A 15,181-nucleotide genomic window follows, 5' to 3' on the forward strand; every position below is an offset into this window, starting at 1 on the left:
TTGACATTTTATCAACCGTTGTTTTAAGACGGCCTTTATACCTTGGAATAGCCTACCTTCTAACGTTTATTAATAATAGTACACACATTGAATAAATGGTTCACACATTTACAGGCATTTCAATATTTTGAACATCTTCCATTCTCAATGTATTTATTGCAGGCTGCTGTTTTTTTATTTGTATAAAATATATTCATATTGCATGTATGTGTGTGTTAAATCTCTCTCCGATTCTTTTGGGGTTTTTCCAGCTACTGCTGTGAGAAGTTCTGGCCTTTCTCCAGTGAGCCAGCAGGACTTAGATCAGGTAAGAAGATTTTAATGTTGAGAAAATCAGTGCTTCAATTGCTGCAAAGGTGTAGAAATCTATTTTATTTGCAGTTTTGGGGGGTTCTGGAAACGGGAGGAGGGCGATGCAGCTTTTAAATCGACTTGATGGTGCAGCAAGTTTCAATACAATTTATATTATGAAATTGTTAGTGCTGCTGCCTCTTGTTTTACTTTTGAATAAAAATGTAAACATTTAAATTAACAGACAGATGCACAAAACTGATCATTTTTAATAATCCAGACTGGTCTTTATGAAACAGCAAGTTGGTACTGTCACCCGGCAGGGGTTTCCCTGGCGCTTCTATTTTTATAGCCACTGGTGACTAATCCTTTCAGTAAACGTTAGTCACTGGAGAAATTCAGTCATCATTACTGGTACAGGTACAAAGCTCAATAGTGTTCAATGTGTGTCACGCATCTGTTAATAATCCACCTGTCCCATCAATTACTATAATATAAATAGATACAGATCTACTGTAAATGTCTGGGATATTCTTTGAGCGCTGGATGCATAAAGAACTATCTCCATTATGTCCATGTTATCTCTGTGATGGAAGACACTGTTTGTCTGACGTTGTGGTCTATCCTTATTGTCGTGTGATACTACTATCAAATTCTGGTATTGAAAATGTTGCCCTTGTGTCGCCTGAAAAATGAAACATTGTCATAAGTGGGAGATACGTTACCAGGGTGTTTCCCAGGGTGGTCACACATCCTGTTGCCCCCTTGTTGCGTCGACAAAAGTCGACCAGGCCTTTATGAGCACAATAATGTATCCAATGCTGGTGCTCTGAGTGAAATAAGATTATTATTATTATTATTATTATTATTATTATGATGATGATGATGTCTTGAAATCAGTATGTCTTGAAATGCTTAAATAACATTAATTCAAACCTTATTTGTAAATATAACTTTCAAATATGCAATATGGTGATCTCCTCTGTGTTCTCTTCCAGTGGCAGAACGACTTGGCTTGCAGTTTTGGGGAATCGCTTCAGAAGAAACTTCTAGACGTGGAAGGGCTCTATTGCCAGGTCAGCTCGCGATACACATTCATTCAGGCACTGGTGAGACGCATCCCGGGCCTTCTAAGAAACCCCAAGAGCTAATGTACTGCCCTGAACATTGCCAGAAGAAAGTTCAGGGCAGTTCAGGAAGTAGCTCAGCTGCCTTAATTTGTATTTAAATTGGTGTCTTTATAGCTAAATAATCCACCATTATGGCTATGCTTTTTGATTCTCTTTTTTTCAACAGATATTTGAAAATTGTAAAATAACCCTCCCCCAAAGTGAAAATAAATGTGACTTTTTAAGATGAATTGTATGTGGTTTTGATTTAATATGCAGAATATGTATTAAATACTGGAAATAAAAGAGGACGGAATTCATGGAAATCTATAAATCAGGGGTACTCAATGACATTCTCTGGCTGGCCTGATAAGGCAATGTCCAAACCTTGGAGGGTCACATGGAGCTCAAGATGTGAGTACTGGTGGGGGGTTGTTTAAATGGTCATGAAAAGCTCACTATAGAATCATACTTTACATACAGTAACAGAATTTTGCAACACTACACTTGCACCAACCAACTAATACATGTCAGAAATAACTACTTACAATGAATGATACAATGTTTGATCACCATTTAATAATACAAATAGAAAACAAATAGTTATACAAATTCCACTAATGCTATTAAAACAGCATGTTACTCAATTTCATTTTATTAAAACTAGAAAATGTTCTGAAAGTAACTGCAGCAAGCATTCAAGTTAACTAATAAACGCATGTCAATTAGTGATGGCTTTATTTATGTTGTACAAGCATATTTTTATGCCCATAATTATAAGTGTAGCACGTTGTCTAAATATGCATGTTCTCCTCCAATGTGTTTAAATGTAAATGAAAAGTTTCTAAATTAAATACATAGCATGATGGTAAACAGAGAGAAAATAAACTTAAGTGCATATCCAACGTGCCGTCTTTGAGAGGCGTGTTGTAGGTACATTTCTTGCTGTTGCCAAACAGGTTTTTTTGAGCCCAAATAAATCTTTGACAGGCTTGGTTTCTTCTGCTAATTTCCTGTGCCTGAGCACTTACTGGTGGCCGCATTGCTATTTTTAAAAAAGTACTTAGTTTATCATATGAAAAATAAAAAAAATGTAGACACATGCACTTTTTTCATGTATTTCTATAATAAAGCCAAACTGTTTCTCATTTTAAAACACGCAGCAGCACCTCTCAACTTCCCAAGTCTTTCTATAATAAACTGGAGACAGAAATCTGGTGTTATGTAAGATTAAAAAAAAATAAACATGCTCTGACACCAGGTCAAACGTAATAGGGTAATCGTATAACTTAATACAATACCTAAGCTAAAGTATATTGCTAATGTATTTAAATTAAATGAAGGCTAAAACTACTTTCACTTTCATGTTCCAATCACATGCTGCATAATTCCCAGCTAACTAGAGAAATTTAAAGCAATTTCCAATACTATTTATCCTAAAACTATAATATTCCAGAATAAGTTGTGAAGGCTTTATTTTGCTTCACTGAATTAACTATAAAAGCAGAGAATGTCAAAACTTAAAATGTGTGTATTTCAGGCAGAAACAGTACAAAAGTAGACAGCACTTATTTTTTAATTTAAAATTTTTTACCTGCCATTGTAGTTTCTTCACAATAAAAAGAATGGCAAATGACACATTTTCATACAGCGTTAATAGTGTTAATACCACACATCACTTGCCGTTTTGGTGACGGGTGTGAATTTTTGCCTTTGAATCAATGTGCAGCAATGTTTGTAAGAATATTCTGATAGTTTCTCCACACTAAAGAAAATAATATTACTTAATACCACAGTTTTCATATCGCACTAACACTAAGCTAAATGGGCAGAGAGATGTGACGCAAAATGAAATCTCATCAGAATGAAAGCTGGCCAATCAGCTGACTTGTTCCTGAATAGGTTGCCAAAAAGAAAAAAAAGAAAAACCTTGTTAGGGGTCACAATCACCCTGTAGATAGCAAGGGCTTTTGTAATGGACAGCTGACACGCGACGGGCCGAAAGGAAGGCACTCGCGGGCAGCCAATTGAGGAACCCTGCTGTAAATGCTTCTTTTGAATTTTCGATTTGCTGAAATCAACACACATTGATTTGGTTGTAGTATTGATTGTACCATGTGCCTTAAATACCTTGTTTAGTCTCTTATACTTTTATATTGTTATAATAATGACCTGTGGGTCATAGTTACCTGACCAATAGTGGGTAATTTTGGCGAGGAAATAACTAATATTGACGTCAAATTACAATACTTAAATTATAGCCTATAAATTTAATTACCTATACTTTCTCTTTTGGCTTCATCTGTATTGAACTAAGAACTATAGCTTATATACACAGTGCCTATAGAAAGTCTACACCCCCTTGAACATTTTTCACATTTTGTTGTGTCAGTGCCTCAGAGTTTCATGCATTTAAATTAGGATTTTTTTCCACTTATCTACACACCATACTCCACACTGTTAAGGGGAAAAAGTTTTTATTGCGAAAAAATGATATATTAAAAATACAAAACTGAAAGTCTCCACCCCCCTGAGTTAATACTTGCTGGAAACACCTTTGGCAGCAATTACAGCTGTGAGTCTGTTGGGATAGGTCTCTATCAACTTTGCACACCTAGATTTTGCAATATTTGACTATTCTTATTTACAAAACTGTTCAAGCTTTGTCAAGTTCCTTGGGTATCACTGATGGTCAGCAATCTTCAAGTCATGCCACAAATTTTCGATTGGATTTAGGTCAGGGTTCTGACTGGGCCACTCAGGGAAATTTACCTTTTTGTTCCTTAGCCACTCCAGTGTAGCTTTGGCTGTGTGCTTTGGGTCATTGTCAGGCTGAAAGGTGAACTTCCGTCCCAGTTTCAGCTTTCTTGTAGAGGGCAGCAGGTTTTCCTCATGGACTTCTCTGTACTTTGCTCCATTCATTTCCCCTTCTATCCTGACAAGTGCCCCAGTCCCTACCAATGAGAAACATCCCCATAACATGATGCTGCCACCACCATGCTTCACAGTAGGGATGGTGTTCTTTGGGTGATACGCTGTGTTGGGTTTGCACCAAACATAACGTTTTGCATTTAGGCCAGAAAGTTCAATTCTAGTTTTGTCAGACCACAAAACTTTTTGCCACATGTCTACAGAATCTCCTGAGAGGTTTTTTTGCATACTTTACTCAAGAAACTGGGCTTGTTTGCATCTGTCACTTGTTGAGACACTTCTGTTTTACATTAGATGAGGCCATCATGATGCTGCTTTGATTTTTATTGTTTAAATACAAAAATGTACATTTCACTGCAAAAAATGTGAATAACTGTAATCCTACCCTGAAGATGAGGAGGAGGTTTGCAACATCCATTGCATACTCTGACCCAACATGGTAATTACCCTCTTCTTTCCCAAGGGTTCACTAGCTTGGAAATATCTGTTGCTTAACAGAGCTCTTATTTTCATCTTTAATCCTGCTGATCAGTAACTGGGCTGCAGCATACGATGTTAGGCATTTAAAATTGAGCTGGAAAACAAGTCAAATTGACAACAGAAAAAGGATTACAAAAACCAATATGGCTTGCTTTTATCAATATTTCAGACTGTTTTAATTCTAGAGAATCTACAGGAAATAATACAAGGAGTTTATAGTGCAAACTGTTTAGAATGATGGTTTGGTAGTGTGAAAACTTGGAGGTTCCTCAAGAACCATTCCAGTTTTTCCAACCACGATCTCAATTAAATCAAAGTTCATGGTGCTGCCCTGGAATCCAAATTAACAAGTATTTATACTAAAGTAATACAAAAATGACTACAAAAGATTTAGAAGTGAGTAGTTTTTCGAGATTTACGATTATACTGTAAATTTACAGTATAATCATAAATCGCAAAACTACAAAACTGTAATTTGCATTGTTAAGTTTGCTCTTATTACGATGGATCGGTGGCTGGTTTGTGCAAAAAATGAAATCCCCCAAACAACAGCAATGACATACAGAGAAGCCACAGGCATTTTGGATTGGAGACAAGAAGAAGTGGGGCATGGCCCAAAAAGTTTGAGAACCACTGCTCTAGATATATACTAGAGCCTAATACCTCTGTCTGGAAACTCATGTCAGGCTGAAAGAAATAACGGGCTATTGTCCAGTGTGACAAACATAACATAATCTGATCAGGAGACTGGTTTCCTCAGTTTAAAATAAGAAGTGCATTTAATTAGTTCAAATGTAATTTTGAAAAAAATAAAAAAGAATAACATAGTTGTATATAAATTTGTTGCATGTGATTCCTTCCTTATTATCCTCAAGTTCTAATAAAGCCTTTCTTGGTCATGTCTATGATAGTTACAATGGAGAATGGTGGACTCCAATTGTATCTTTAACATTATACAAATAATTGTATTTCGTTTTTATTTTGTCAAATTTGAATATTGTGTAAAACAATAAACAAGTATTCTTTGATTGCAGGTCTAATGTCCTGGCCGCTGCACCACTGATACGTAGAGTAAATTGATGATTTGTATAACTCCAATACAGCAGGAAGAAATTGATAACTGGACGAATAATGATGCCTAAAAGCACACAACAGAAAGGGTACAGCAACTGGATCACATTTTAAAATATTACATTACAGAGTATCACATTGCATAATATCACATTACAGATAAGAGCAGTAGTAAAGTACAATAAAATCAGTGGAAATAAGATCAAAGTCAACCAAGATAAAGAATACAGTAGGTGATAACATACAAGGGAGAGTTTGACTGAGCAATTAACTTATAGAAAAAAAAAATGTATTGCTAAGGATAACTATAGGAGTAAAATCACGTACAAGATACAGGAATTAGTTACAGTTAAGAGCAGTAGTAGAATATGACAAGGTGTGGAGCAGTTCAGTGCAAGTACAAGCTGATGCAAGTACTGGTACAACTGGGTACCATATAGTCCAGTATAGTCGAGAGTTGTGAGATTTACAGATGCTGTTTGAACAGGTGTGTCTTGAGGAGGCTCTGGAAGGTGGCCAGGGATTGTGCAGTCCTGATAAGAACATAAGAAAGTTTACAAAAGAGAGGAGGTCATTTGGCCCATCTTACTCATTTGGTTGTTAGTAGCTTATTGATCCCAGAATCTCATCAAGCAGCTTCTTGAAGGATCCCAGGGTGTCAGCTTCAACAACATTACTGGGGAGTTGATTCCAGACCGTCACGATTCTCTGTGTAAAAAAGTGCCTCCTATTTTCTGTTCTGAATGCCCCTTTGTCTAATCTCCATTTGTGACCCCTGGTGCTTGTTTCTTTTTTCAGGTCAAAAAAGTTCCTTGGGTCGACATTGTCAATACCATTTAGAATTTTGAATGCTTGAATTAGGTCCCTGTGTAGTCTCCTTTGTTCAAGACTGAATAGATTCGATTCGATTCTTTTAGCCTGTCTGCATATGACATGCCTTTTAAACCTGGAATAAATCTGGTCGCTCTTCTTTGCACACTTTCTAGAGCAGCAATATCCTTTTTGTAGCGAGGTGACCAGAACTGAACGCAATATTCAAGATGAGGTCTTACTAATGTATTGTAAGGTTTTAACATTACTTCCCTTGATTTAAATTCAACACTTTTCACAATATAACTGAGCATCTTGTTATACTTTTTTATAGCTTCCCCGCATTGTCTAGATGAAGACATTTCTGAGTCAACAAAAACTCCTAAGTCTTTTTCGTAGATTCCTTCTTCAATTTCAGTATCTCCCACATTATATTTATAATGTACATTTTTATTTCCTGCATGCAATACCTTACACTGTTCTCTGTTAAATGTCATTTGCCATGTGTCTGCCCAGTTCTGAATCTTGCCTAGATCATTTTGAATGGCCTTTGCTGCTGCAACAGTGTTTGCCACTCCTCCTATTTTGGTGTCATCTGCAAATTTAACAAGTTTGCTTACTATACCAGATAATATTGATCCCTGTGGTACTCCACTGGTTACCTCATTCCATTCTGAGGTTTCTCCTCTAATCAGTGCTTTCTGTTTTCTAGATGTTAACCACTCCCTAATCCATGTACATGTGTTTCATTGAATCCCAACTGCGTTCAGTTTCAGAATTAATCTTTTGTGCGGGACTTTGTCAAAAGCTTTCTGGAAATCAAAATACACCATGTCATATGCTTTGCAATTATCCATTATCAATGTTGCATCCTCAAAAAAATCAAGCAGGTTAGTTAGACACGATCTCCCTTTCCTAAAACCATGTTGGCTGTCTCCCAGGATACTGTTACCATAAAGGTAATTTTCCATTTTGGATCTTATTATAGTTTCCATAAGTTTACATATAATAGAAGTCAGGCTTATTGGTCTGTAGTTACCTGGTTCAGTTTTGTTTCCCTTTTTGTGGATCGGTATTATGTTTGCAATTTTCCAGTCTGACGGTACAACCCCTATGTCAAGAGACTGTTGCATGATCTTGGTTAGCGGTTTATAAATAACTACTTTCATTTCTTTGAGAACTATTGGGAGGATCACATCTGGCCCAGGGGGTTTGTTTATTTTAAGAGCTCCTAGTCCCTTTAACACTTCTGCCTTGGTTATGCTAAAGTTATTTAAAATTGGATAGGAACAAGTTGACATGTGGGGCATGTTGTCCATATCCCTGAGTAGGTTGTTCCACCACTGAGGGAGAAGGAGCGGGATCTGGAGGTGGAGAAGCGAAGAGAGGGTGGGTGTAGAGCTAATCTGCCGGTGGTGGAGAAGCGGAGGGTGCGAGAGGGGGTGTAGGGAGAAATAATAGTCTGGATAGGAGGGAGCAGAAAGGTCAAAACAGCGTTAGGTGAGTACAAGAGTTTTGAATTGGATGTGAGCAGTGATAGGAAGCCAGTGGAGGCAGTGAAGCAGTAGTGTAGCATGGGAGAAATGAGGAAGGGAAAAGACAAGGTGAGTAGCAGAGTTTTGGAAGATCTTTTTCTGTTTTGGAGATGCATTAGTCAAGGCGGGACAGTACCAGGGCCTGAAAAGAAGATCCGATTTGGAGAGGTTGAGTTTGAGATGATGCGAGTGCATCCAGGAGGAGATGGCCAAGAGGCATGTAGAGATATGGGAAGAAATGTCAGTCAGAGGGGGGAAAGGAGAGGAAAATCTGGGGATCATCAGCATAGAAATGATACGAGAAGCCATGGGAGGAGATGAGGGGACCCAGGGAGCAGGTATAGAGAGAAAACAGGAGAGGTCCCAGGACTGAGCCTTGGGGACACCTGTCAAAAGAGAACAAGAGGCAGAGGGTGAGCCACACCAGGACACCTGGTACATGCAATCGCCAAGGTAGGAGGAAAACCAGACAAGAGCAGTGCTGGAGAGTCCCAGGTCTGTGAGGGAGGACTCTGATATAGAGCAGAATTCATGGTTCCTTCAATGATGGCAAGTCGTCGAGATCCTGATGCAGCAAAGCATCCGCAAATCATGACACTACCACCACCATGCTTGACCATTGGTATGGGGTTCTTACTGTGGAATGCAGTGTTTGGTTTTTACCAGACATAAGGGGGCCTATGTTGGCCAAAAAGTTCCACTTTTGACTCATCTGTCCATAGAACATTGTTCCAGAACCCTTGAGGATCATCCAGGTGCTTTTTGGCAAACTTGAGACGAGCATTCATATTCTTCTTAGTGAGCAGTGGTTTCCGCCTTGCTACCCTGCAATGAATCCAATTTGTGCCCAGTGTCTTTCTGATGGTGGAGTCATGAACACTGACCTTAGCCGAGGCGAGAGAGGCCTACAGATCCCTAGATGTTGTTCTAGGGTTCTTTGTAACTTCCTGGACGATTTTACACCTTGCTCTAGGAGATATTTTGGTAGGACGGCCACTCCTGAGAAGATTCACTACTGTGCCAAACTTTCTCCATTTGGGCAATATGGCTCTGACTATGGGTTGGTGGAGCCCCAGAGCCCTAGAAATGGCTTTGTAACCCTTTCTAGACTGATAGACATCAACAAGTTTTTTTCTGGAGGTCTTCAGGAATTTCTTTTTATCGTGGCATGATGTGCCTCTAGAACCTGTGTGCTAACAACTTCACTCTGATGGTAAGGGCCAAGGTTAGTCAGATTTATATTGGGCAGGGCTGGCCCAAATCAGGCCTGATTGTTAACCAAAGTATTCAAACAGCTGACCCTAACTAACCCTTTAATTGGGTTGAGTTAACTAGGGGGGCAATAACTTTTTCACACCTGAAGATTACATGTTTGATTACCTTGCACACCAAACAAATGAAAGAAGCACCAAACTTTGGTGTCATTTTGTTTCTCAGACTCCCTCTATATACTACTACAACCCACAAAAGGATCTGACCAAATTCAATGTGAAAAATATGCAAAAATGGGGAAAATCAGACAGGGGGCAAATACTTTTTCACGGCACTGCACTATGTATATATTTCTTTCTTTCTTGTATATGGTTGTTTTGTTACTTATGTTTTGATAGGCACTTTTTGTTAAATATCTGAAAAACACTAACAAAGTTCGCAGACTCGTATTTTGATTGTTTTTTCTTCTATTGGGCTGAAATGTTGGATGCAAATTCCCAACATATTGAACTTTCACTTCAAATTGTCAGCAACCTTTGTATGTTTTTATAGTTTGTAACTAAGGCCCTTGGAAATCACAGAAATTTTCTTTAAAATTCATGGTAGTGTTACGGGTAAAGTATTGTATTGTACTGAACTATTTTATAAATTATGTGTACAGATTATTATTATTTTTGTAAACATCAAATATAAAGACAAATGCACTGACATCATAAAAATCAACGTCCAAATCATTCAAGCACTTTACAATAGTTAGTGAAATAGTGTTGTAATTAACAGCCTGTAGGTAAAGTGTATCTGCAAGGACAGCTTTCAGTTCTAGTACACCAGATGCATATTCATCATTTAGGTCTTGCAAAACAAATACAATGTGTAATCCATACTGATCTTGGGCATCAGTCGACTCGTCAGTAACCACTGACAAGCAACCAGACTGTTGTGATACTCGGTAACTTTAGGTCAGAAGAATTTGCGTAACTTTTGGTTGTCCAAGGGATATTTGCGCAAATAAATGCCTCTGTCAGGTAAAAATATAATGTGTTTCGTGCGTCACGATTTGCAGTGGACCTTCAGAACATGGAAGTCACTTTTGCAAATAAAGCAGTCACGGTACTGCTCTGCATTTCCGCTTTTCACTTTCGGTGGATACTTGAATCTAAATGCCTATCAACAGCTGATTCTCGGTAGAGATCTACAATAACATTGCAGGATGTACAGAAGAGCTTACCTCCATCACTGTGTAAAACTCCTGCAGGATACTGCTTTACGCAATCTGCTGTAGACACATTTTTTTTTAGAAATCCTGTGTGCATGGAGAATTACACACAGGCACACCGCAGAGCTCTACAGTTTTGTTAATGTGATTTTTTTGTTTTGTTTGAAATACAAATAATAATTATTGGGCTAATTTTACAATTTCAGCTCAGCCTGAGAGTTACTTTTTGTAAATGTGTTTTTATTTTTCTCACCTGTAAAAGTCTCTGAAATATTTTTATTCCAGATAACTTCATAATATGAAAGGAAACTTTGTTCTTTTGATTTTATACAACAGTCATACCATGCATTTCATTTTGTTCGAACCGGAATGGAACGGAAAAAGAATCCAGTTAGAATCTCTGGTATTTGGGCACGGGTGTGTCACAAAATAGTTCATGTGCAGACTGTGCCAGGACCAGACTGAATGATTAGCAATCAAGTCCTGGTACATCTGCATAAAAGCAGTACACATTTTTCACTCAAGATTGGTGTGTTCAGGGAAAAAGAATTGGAGAGAGAAGGCAAGGAAATATAAAATATCTAAAAAACAGGACAGGGACTCTCTTCGCTATTACTTCCTGGGTCTGCCTTTCACTCGTCACGAACTATGCTCCTCTGAACTGGTTGCACACGATAAGGGACACAAATGCGCGTATCACTCAGTGGAGTCTGTCTCTGCAACCCTTCAGCTTTGTTGTGAAACATCGTGCGGGTAAGGAACATTGAAGTGCTGATTTTTTCTCTAGGGAGGGGGATCAATCAGGAAAGTTAGGGTTGGCCGAGTGTGCCTACGGCTCCACTCTTAGGGGGTGATGTGTGACAGGAGTGAAAGGAGTCCCTCTTGTAATTCGCCATCTTGCCAGTTACCTATTCTCAGTCTTCCTTTACAAAAAAACAAAAACTTAAATAACAGTTCTGGCTCATAATGCATGGTTTTTCAGTCTGGAAATTACATTAAAAAAGCATTACATTATCAAAAAAAAGTTTTATTTTAACAATCAGCATGAAAGATGTAGACCTCCCAGGTACTTCTGGGCTGCCTACTATGCAGGTCCCCATGCAAGGTTCTCCTCAGCCAATTGGGTTTCAAGGGTTCAGTTCCATGTTGTTCTTGGTCTTTCCATTTTTCTTCCTCCTGGTGTCCATCTCATTGCAGCTTTGTGTTGACATTTGCTTCCTTCCTTAGGACATGTCCAAGCTATCTCCATCTTCGTTTATATAGATGTTCTGTTGTTGTTGATGGACATTTCATTAGAAAATATGCATGATCTTTCAAATGCTTAGTTGTTCATTCTTTTTTGGCAGGTTACTTTAAAAAATACATTCTAAAAACTATTGCCTTACTTTCAGGTTTTTAATCTCTTATTAACTTTGACTCTGTGATGTACGGTTGGCTTCCATTAAATAGTTTTTCGATTGAGTATAATATGATCTATTACAGTTACTGATTTACTTCAGTGTCTTAGGGCAGGAGGTCTGAGAATATTCTGCTGTGCAAAAGAGAAACACAATCAGGAAATCCTTTACAGAATGCCAGCATTCTACATGAACTACCCTCACATGAGAAGCTGACTGCCTTCAGCTACTCTCATAATCCCTGTAGCTTTATCATAGAAAGAACAGCCAATAACTCAACACACAACTTTAAAACTATGGATCCTGAGAATGGTTTGGATAACTATTCCTTCACTGTAAGTATTTGTTGTCTTTGTTTATTTTGCAGCAATAAGTAGCAAACCACAGAATACTTACTGTAAAAGCTTATGCACAACAGAAACTTGTGACTAACAAAGTGTATGCTTATTCTAAGTTATTTTGCAAGAAAAGTGTTATTTTTTGTGTGTCCCAGGGAAGACGGAAATCAGTTTTAAGACAAATTTTATTCCCCTGCCTACAGGTAATTATTTAATAGTTGTCATTTTAGTCATAACTTTGGATTTCAATATGTAATGTAGATTCAAATTTGGCATTTAAAATTGGGTAAAACATTCAACAGACAATAAATGACTGGCTTTTAATATTTCATTGCAGAATATTTTCTGAAATGTATTTGTTTGTTTATTTTCAGAGGTATAGTCTCTTATTTACATTTTAGGCTAGAAAATTTGTAAAATGTGTAAATAAATAAAATTCCATCCCGGGAGATTTACAAAACATTTAACTGCAAATTAAGTAATATTAAAAGAAAGTCAAAGTAACATTCTTTGACAAAAGTTTTGGTTCAAATTCTTTCTCAATGTCTTTAATTTTTCATTTAGTATTACTACCCATCCTGCAATTGAGTGTTGTATAGCTATGGATGCATAAACATACATATGCTGTTTTATGAGGACCTTGCTTCATATTCAGTATTTGCATTTGCACTTGAATATTATATGCTGTTATGGGGTTTGCATTCCCCTGAGTGGTTCTGGGGTCTGGTGCTCGAATGCTGAGTTATAATTTTTCTCTAAATGAGCATATACCTAGCTTTGATTTTCTGTAAACTTGTCTGGTGAATCCTAGGACTGATCAGCCTTCCTCATTTTACTCAACTTCTGTGACAATATGACATACAAACTCTCTCTACATCCGTATGAATGTGGAATGGGTCTGGCTGGCAGAGGTTCCCTGGGGTTTCAGGTTGTGCACCCCAGTAATACAGAGCTCACGTGTAATTTCATGATCCAATTTTCTCAAATGAGGTTAATTCACAGCAAGTGGATTATATGTGTATCCTACGAAACCCACCTAACCACAAAAACTTAATTGGCAGTTTTGGTTCATAATTCTGTATGCACTTTGAATTTTCAGTCATAGTGGGGGGGGGGGGGGGGGGGGTGTTACTGGCATGCTTTGAATGATTTCATTATCGATAATCTTTTAACGAGTAAGCCTGGAAGTCCTGAATTGTACTTTTTTGTGATACAAATTATATTTGAAGTTAAATGATTACAAGTATCAATGCCACTTAACAAGGAATTCTGCATTAGCTGTTTTGTTAAAAATTAAATAATCTTTGAAGCAGAACATAAAAATTGATTAGAGATTCTAAAACCACAAGGTCTCAATTATTTTAAACAAAGTAAAACTGGGTGTATAGCCCTTTGTTTCCTCTACTCTTGATTGCTGGGATGCAACTCTTTCTGGAATTTAAAAATATTTTTATTTTAAATTACAGTGTAGGGTGTTCCTTGACTTAACTTGCTGCAGTGTTTTTCATAGGTGTTCTATAGAACTGTGCAAGTATTTTCATTTAACATGTTTTTTTTTTGTCTGCAAAAAATGTGTTAATCTGACAACAAGAAAAGTCGCTTTTCACTCATTTACCATAATCAATACAACTGAGTACCAATCAATGGTAATTAGGTTCCACACTGAGTGATATCAAATTTGTTAGGAAGCAAATTCTCCTTTAACTCGGGTAATTTTATTGAGACATAGAACAAAACACAGCAAATGCAATTGATTTGTCACGTACATGTGACTTTGACCTTTCTTAAGAGCTGTGCTGACTGAATTATCTACTGCTGTGTATGCACCCATTGCACAGAGACTGTCTGTTACAAAGACGGCTGCAGTGGGTGATGTCAGACTAGAAACCAGGAACCAGGAAATAAACAACAGAGGTGGAGTTTGGTGAAGCTGAGCGAATGGTCTCACTCAGCATTTAATAGTGCACAGACAGACAGAAAATAAAAGGTTGCATGACAAACAAAACACAGGACTCGGTACTGGTAGCCAAAACAAAGAGTACTAACACTAAACAAACACGGTGAGCTGATATTTTAACTACTATTATCATTATTATTATTATTATTATTATTACCTCAGTCGCCAATTCCATTCTCCACTCACCGAACACACAACTCCGAGTGAGTGAAAACATGTTGCTTTTATGCAGCTGTACCGAGACTCGATTGCTAATCAATAATTCAATTGGAGTCGCTGTACAACTGCGTGTGAATTAATAAAATGCAATTCCCCGTGCTCACATATTATTACTTTTTACTTGCACGTGAAGTGCTGTGCAATCCTTGTGCCTAAATACAAATATACATTTTTAACACTCGTGTTACACAGACCCTTTTATATCCCGTGTACCAATGACTATACATCAACATTAACACACAACATACAACACAAAATACACACAGGGGCGTGCACTTTGCCACACTGTCCCTTGAAGCATGTTGGGTGTATCAGTCTGTACAAAGTCTGCCCTGCAGAATCGCCCAGTCATCTCGTTCCTTGTAAAGTATCTGCCCACCAACAGACAACTCACAGTCACTCAGATCTGCTCTATTGCCTAATGTGACTGAAACTGGCTAGTTAAAGGATAATGTTTAATATTTTACAGAATTTGTGTCAGGTATTTTATTTGATACACGAATCAGGCATGTGAAAGATGACTCATTTACACAAATGTGCCAGCAACAGTTGCAGGTTGTTGTTTTTGTCCTGGAAGTGACATCTTAATTCAGAAGGGCTCATTTTTGAGTTCTG

General features: G+C 37.7%; 1 protein-coding gene across 1 annotated transcript in view; it reads left to right on the plus strand.

Moving 5' to 3' along the window:
- The first annotated feature begins 8,266 nt into the window (after window positions 1–8,266).
- The window catches only part of LOC121320217 (solute carrier family 23 member 1-like), a 29,995-nt gene continuing 23,080 nt past the window's right edge, over window positions 8,267–15,181 (plus strand). The window contains exon 1 of the mRNA XM_041258469.1: window positions 8,267–8,296. Within this exon, the coding sequence (XP_041114403.1) occupies window positions 8,267–8,296 (30 nt within the window). The remainder of the gene's footprint in view (window positions 8,297–15,181) is intronic.

This window comes from Polyodon spathula, chromosome 8 (assembly GCF_017654505.1).
Source record: "Polyodon spathula isolate WHYD16114869_AA chromosome 8, ASM1765450v1, whole genome shotgun sequence".
Classification (NCBI taxonomy): domain Eukaryota; kingdom Metazoa; phylum Chordata; class Actinopteri; order Acipenseriformes; family Polyodontidae; genus Polyodon; species Polyodon spathula.